This window comes from Girardinichthys multiradiatus, chromosome 19, assembly GCF_021462225.1.
Source record: "Girardinichthys multiradiatus isolate DD_20200921_A chromosome 19, DD_fGirMul_XY1, whole genome shotgun sequence".
Taxonomy (NCBI): Eukaryota; Metazoa; Chordata; class Actinopteri; order Cyprinodontiformes; family Goodeidae; genus Girardinichthys; species Girardinichthys multiradiatus.
Genome location: NC_061811.1, coordinates 26,249,231 through 26,256,088, shown reverse-complemented (window position 1 = coordinate 26,256,088; position 6,858 = coordinate 26,249,231). Strand labels below are relative to the sequence as shown.

The window sequence follows — 6,858 nt, the reverse complement described above, 5'->3', positions numbered from 1 at the left end:
TTTCTATACTGAAGCTTTTTGAGACATTAATAAGAGGTTTATGATGCTTTTTAATGAAAGGTTAATTCTAAATTATAAATATGACTTGGGGTTTAAAACTTGGGAAAGAAACGTGTTATAGGAAATAATTTAGATCCAAGTCAAATACAATAGAAAGAGAATCTGTGAATTATGAACGTTGTGGTATTCCTGTGTGCCTGATCTATTGTCTGGCTGCTAATAATAATAATGATAATGATAAGAAGAACAAGAACAGCAATAAGAATAAAATCACCACATTTCACAGACATTTTAATCTCTACAGTCTTGAGAGGAAACACTTAATTTCAGAAAATATCTTTGATCAGAATTAGAGACTTTAAATGAAAAGAACATTTCTATTTCAACATATTTTTATTTGTACTCATATTACTTGGTTATGATTGTGTTGCTTTCTTCTTGTATTTGTACAGTAATCTCAAAAGTATGCATACCGCCGACAGACTTAGATTTTAAATAATTTTTCCGGATTAATCTAGACTCAGTCCTACCACTTGGGATTAGTTTTCTGGAGTTAATAGAGGAGGTGCAATCAGATCTCACTGACAGGTGATGCTTTACATTTTCTATACCTTCATATGTGAAGAAATCTATTATTTTTGTGTCTGAATTGTTATAATTTCCATGAAATTATCTAATCAGCTCCACCCTCTGGTGAAATGTCTGTTCACTGAGCTGCAAAATTACAGTGTAATAATTAAAAAATGGACACTGAGATGTTCCCTTCAAGGAAGCCTAAAACTGTTGAAGTTGTTGATGTTTTATCCTAAATGATGTTTGATATATTTACTGACTGAACAAAGCTCTTAAAGTCTGAGGTTCATTGATCTGTTTCAGAGTCTCTTCCTCCTCAGCAGCTGCAGTTTCTGCTCTAACAGCTCAGTGTGTTTGCAGTCTGACTGAAGGAGGTTTTTGTACAGCTACAAATCACTGTGTGAACACATCGTTGTCATTTACTACATGGATACTCTGACAGTAATAAACTGCTGCATCTTCAGCCTGACCTCCAGTGATGGTCAAAGTGAAGACAGAGCTGCTTCCACTGCCACTAAACCGATCTGGTGTTCCTGACTCAAGATTATTCACATATTTAATCAAGAGCTTTGGAGGCTGTCCTGGTTTCTGCTGATACCAGAACATACCCTCATCACCATCATACCATCTACGAACAGCAGGACTTGTTGTACACTTTATAGTGGTCGTGGATCCTGGTGTAAATGTCATCAGTGGAGGCTGAGTCACAGTCACCTGAGCGCTGCATCCTGCAGACAAAAACAAATCCTCCATTAATCAGCAGAAAGAAATGAGAGAAAAGGCAGCACATCATGTTAGAAATGTTGCTGAGGGAATGAACCTGTAAAACAGCAGCAGGTCAGCAGCGTCCAGATCAGGATGGTGATGAGAGTCATGGTGCTTGTTGGTTCTGCTGGGTTGACTGACAGATCTGAGTCCTGCAGTGTTGAACTCACAGGACTATAAACCTTCTCAGTTCCCTGGAGGATCAGCTGACCATGCAAAGCCTCGTCTCTATGGAAATGATTTCTCTGCTCTCAGCACACTGAAGACAAGCAGAGACACAACATCAACACAGATAGTTTTAGGATTTAAACCACTGATGATCTGATTGAAAAAGAAGAAGATAAAATAGAGACAACATTTATCATTTTAAGTAAATGGAATATATTTTTTCATTCTTGCAGGTATATGTATTCTTCTCATCTGTAACTTTTACTGATATTATTTTTCTTTGAAATATTTTATGGTTTTCTATTCCAATTAATTGACTAATTAGCATGTTTTTTTGCTGTGTTTTAGATTAATTAAACAGAGCTTGATCATCTTAACAAAAGCAGAAGAGAGACACCTTTGTCTTTCAAAGCTAAAAGGTAACAATAAAAGCCTAAAAATGAATTTTAGTTATAAATCTGTGTAACATAATGTGAGTTAGATGTCTTTGTAGTTTAATTAAAGCCTGAACTCTAATTTTTAGGGCAGAAACTGTGTTTGTTCAGCAGAAAGATGTTTGCTGACAGTGCAGGAGGTTTTTGTACGGCCTCTTAATGAGTTTGTATCACTGTGGTGGACTTTTGGTGGAGGAACCAAACTCATCGTTCACTGTAAGTTTCAACATTTCATCATATTTGAAACAAAAGTTTTCATCATTTTTTATTACTATGTAATTTAACGTAACTATTTTTGGAGTTTTTGAAGTCTTATTTTCTATTTTTGTGACTCTGGCTTGTAGGCAACATCTTGCATTTTTTGATACACATTACAAACATTTGATTATCATCTATTTTACATTGTTTATTAGATGAAAACATTACATTTAAACTCATACAGTATTTCTTTTATATAGTGATATATTTTTTCAGAATAGTGGAGGATCTTAATTTTGAAAGCACAAATATGAGTTTACATTTTTAAATTTTAATGAATTAAAATCTGTTGTGGGTGTGTATTAAAAAGCTAAATAAAATAACTTTACTCCGAGCAGTTTAGGTTCGTTAGTTTGTTGCAGTAAAGAGGAAGTGAAAAAGACAGATGGACAAATCTTTAACTGTGTTCAGCCATTTTGTTTTCATGAACCAAATCTTTATAGAACCAATATATTTATGGTAGAAGGTTGTTTTATTCACATTTGTGTAAAACTGACATTAGGATGCTCCTTTATTGTGGTTCCAACTAACTCCTGAAGAGTCGAGCACTAATGTGTTTTTGGCTGGAAGCTCCAGAAGATTCTAACATAAAATAAAATCCTTACACTGAAGTAAAAATGTTTTATGGATTTATAAATCCCAACTTCAAAGTCTGTCTCCTCAGCATTAATATAGAATAATTTACTTTAATAACTGTGTCATGTCCAGCTGTGTGTCCTCCAGCAGAAGTTAATCTACTCCTTGTGTGTCTCTACTCTCCCCTCCAGCCGGCCCCAAGGTCAGACCCTCAGTCTCTCTGCTGCCCCCCTCCTCTGAGCAGCTCTCTGGGGGCTCGGCCACGCTGGTCTGCCTGCTGAGTGGCTACTCTCCTCAGGGAGCCGTTGTGAGCTGGGAGGTGGACGGTACCGAGGTGACAGAAGGGGTCCTGACCAGCTCAGAGGAGGAGAAGAGCGGACGTTACAGCAGCAGCAGCACCTTAAGCATGAGTGAGGAGAACTGGATGAAAGGAGAGCTGTACTCCTGCAGGGTCCTCCATCATGACCACAGCGAGACCCAGACCATCCAAAGGAGCCACTGTGAGGGACAGAGAGGCTGATCGAAGCCCTGGACAGGAGCTCTTAGTGGTGAGCAGGAGGAAAACACCTGCTGCTCTCATCAATATGAGTTTGAATGTCAGGAAGAGAAACTAAAGCTTTGTGTGACGCTGAACAACACTGCTGCAAAACGTTCATGAATAACTTCAACTCATGTGTGGAGCTCAGCAGCTGGATGTGAGTGAGATTAATCTGCTGTGTGCTCTAATAAAGCTTGCTCTGATACATTATACTGGAGAGTTTCTTTTTATTGTCACAACAAAGGAGATGCAAGTTCATTTTATCAAGTGACATTTTAAAAACCATAGTTATTATTTGCTATATTATATATATTTAATCTAAAATATAAATAAACATGTCAACTCAGAATTGTTCTGTTGCAAAGATCCAACAACAATTTCTGATATAAAGTCATCAAGACAAAAGTTTAAATAAATATTAAAGATCTGAGTTGAAACGTTTATTTTAAAAAGTTATTTTCAAGAAATATAATGTAGAAGTTAAGTTTTATTCTCTGTAGTGTCTTACTGAGCTAAATATGTTGCATTAAAATGACATCAGACATACTGTAGGTATCCTCCAACCAGTACCAGATAGAAAATACAGCAGACATGTCCATGATATGAAATGGGATAAACAGATTGTCCTGAACCTTTAATTAACCAAACCAGTATTCAATCAAATTGATTATTGATAAATGTTTTAATGTCCACCTGAAATAGTGTTTTTGTAATAATCTAGTAGGTTTTCTCTTGTTAAGGAACAGTTAAATTTGCTACACAACCATACTCTCATGAGCTGTAAAATAATTTCTGATTTCTGATTTCACCATTTGGGTGAAATAAAATGTCAGAGTTTTAATAGAAAGCTGATGTGTAAATCAGTGTGGATCCATATGGTTTCAAACATTTGCCTTATTAAAAGAAAGGCATCCACTCAATCAAAAAACAAAAGTCTTCTTTAGATGTTCTCTGTTTTACTTGCTAACTTCTGTGATGTGTTCACTGAACCAGTTCCTACAAACTCTCTACACCTGCAGCCTTCAGTCAGACTGAAGGAGGTTTTGTACGACTGTAAATCACTGTGTGAACACACCGCCGCCATGGTTACCCATACAGTAATAATCTCCAGCATCTTCAGTCTGAAGACCACTGATGGTTAAACTGTAATCAGAACCAGATCTACTGCCTCTGAATCTAGATGGAGTTCCTGAGAACAAAGTTGAAGCTCCGTATATAAGAAGTTTGGGAGGCTGTCCAGGTTTCTGAAGGTACCAACTGAGATCAGCACCAATATTAGAACTTCCTGTGGCGCTGATGGTCACAGTTCCTCCAACATTAACTGACTTTGATCTTTCAGACTGGGTCAGAAAATTGTTGGCAGATGATGCTGAAATGAGAAATGAACAATTTTAAATGTGAATGTTTAAGAAAAACATAAAAAATTTAAAGTTTGAATTCAAACAAAACTAAATCAATCAGAGTTAAAAGTCACTCTGACCCTGAGTGAGAAAACCCAACAGAACAATGAGAGGTACTGGAGACATCATCCTGATGCAGGTCTCAGTGTCAGAGCATAAACACACTTTGGACCTTCTGTAACCGAGGTACTTAAACTGTGAGGAGCAGTGATGCATTAAGATCATGCAAATCCACACCTGCTCTCATTTCAGTGTAAATGAGCCTGATGCATTTAGGTGTGACCAGTAAGTGAAGTGGAATAAGTGGCTGCTTTTGACTTCACAGCATAAACGTTTCACCAAGCTTCAGTTTTTGCTGCCTTCATTCAAACTGGGAAAGTTTTTGTTTGCTGTGTTTTTCTACCAATCAAGATCACTGTATGAGTCCTCCACCACCATGGAGCTCAGACATTTAAATCTCTACCATCTTGAGAGGCAACACTCGATTTCAGAAAATATCTCTAATCAGAATCAGATTCTTTAAATGAAAACATTTATTTTTTAACATATTTATTTATTCATTTATGTATTACTTGATCAGATTATGTTACTTTCTGCTTGTATGTATATAGTAAGCCTACATTTATCTATACCCTGGCAGATTTAGATTTGAAATAATTTTTATCGAACCAAGAACTGTGGTTCTGATAGGAGCCGTTACACAGCAATCAAGCCCTTCTTATAATTGCTAACCAACTTTTTCAGGTTTCCACAAGTATTTAGATGATTTATCTTTGGTGATGAGCTACAAGTCTTTGAGGTCTGAAGGCCTCCTTCCCATCACTCTGATCTTTAGCCTCATGACTCATGTTGGGACTCTGGCAGGACCACCCCTAAATGTTAATATTCCTTCCAGTGAGGAGAAACATGTTGGTCAGATTAAAAGATGACTCTAAAGTTAAATCTGCCAGGGTTTGAATAATTTGGCCTTAACTGTAGACTGGAAGAAACCAACAATTCTTAGATACATTAAATAGCCAAAAGTATTCACTCCAAATAATCTGAATAATTAAAATCAGGTGTTTCAATCACTTCCATGGCCACAGATGTAAATGATCAAGCACCTATAGGCATTCAGACTGTTTCTAAAACATTTGTGTGGGTCGCTCTGAGGAGCTCAGTAAGTTCCAGCGTGGTACTGTGATAGGATGTCACCTGTTCAACAAGTCTAGTTATGAAGTTTCATTGCTCCTAAATATTCCACCGTCAACTATCAGTGGTTTTATAAGAAATTGGAAGCGATTGGGAACGACGGCAACTAAGCCACTAAGTGGTAGGTCATGTAAGTTGATGGAGCAGGGGCAGCAGATGCTGACTCATATGGTGTGCAGAGGTCGCTGACCTTCTGCAGTCACTCGCTACAGACCTCCAGACTTCATGTGGCCTTCAGATTGGCTCTAATAACTGTGTGTAGAGAGCTTCAGGGAATGGGTTTCCATGGCATCTAATCCATACATCACCAAGTGCAATGCAAAGCATCAGATGTTGTAGATGCAAAGGGTGGACCATCGTCACCTTGAAGCCCTATGGATTAACAATGGGATGTTAGTTTAGTTTATATTTGAGTCAAGGCAGGTGAGCGGATGCTGTTGGCAGTATAGTTTACATGTTGTTCCACTTTCAGCTTGATGTGAAAGATCCAGAAAGACTATGTGACATTAGTGCCTGGTGAGGTTTCTGTCAGCTCTGTATTCAGTGGTCTGTATCAGAGTCTCTTCCTCCTCTGCAGTTTCTGCTGTAAAATTATTAACACCTCGTTAACTTCTCCACATTTTGTCATGTTACAACAACAAAGTTCAGTTCAATATTTTTTATTCAACCAAGAACTGTGGTTCTTATTGGAGGACTTACACTGCAGTAGATTAACGTGGCGCCTTCAGGCATCTGAAAATTATTCCCAAGGCTGCAGCAGAGCTGTGGACGTCCACAATTCTCTTCCTAATGTTTCATCTGATTTCATTTGATTTTTCCATAACGTCACACAAGGATGCAGTGTCTTTGAGGCGTGTCTCCAATTAAATCAGATGTTGTGAATTAATATATTAGAAGCTTACAAATCCCGGACATCATCATCTGAAGCTTTGCCAAATTTAATAACGCCTTGTTC

General features: G+C 37.6%; 3 gene segments (V, D, J or C); 1 reads left to right on the top strand and 2 right to left on the bottom strand.

Annotated features, from left to right (window-relative positions):
* Window positions 1-291: 291 nt before the first annotated feature.
* LOC124855783 lies at window positions 292-1,733 on the bottom strand. The segment is given in 2 exon segments: window positions 292-1,301; window positions 1,394-1,733. Coding segments are annotated over 2 exon segments (390 nt in total).
* On the top strand, window positions 1,447-3,522 carry LOC124855652. The segment is given in 5 exon segments: window positions 1,447-1,459; window positions 1,673-1,739; window positions 1,855-1,925; window positions 2,052-2,156; window positions 2,966-3,522. Coding segments are annotated over 5 exon segments (585 nt in total).
* An 848-nt stretch (window positions 3,523-4,370) lies between these two features.
* On the bottom strand, window positions 4,371-4,931 carry LOC124855781. The segment is given in 2 exon segments: window positions 4,371-4,681; window positions 4,793-4,931. Coding segments are annotated over 2 exon segments (447 nt in total).
* Between the last annotated feature and the right edge of the window lie 1,927 nt (window positions 4,932-6,858).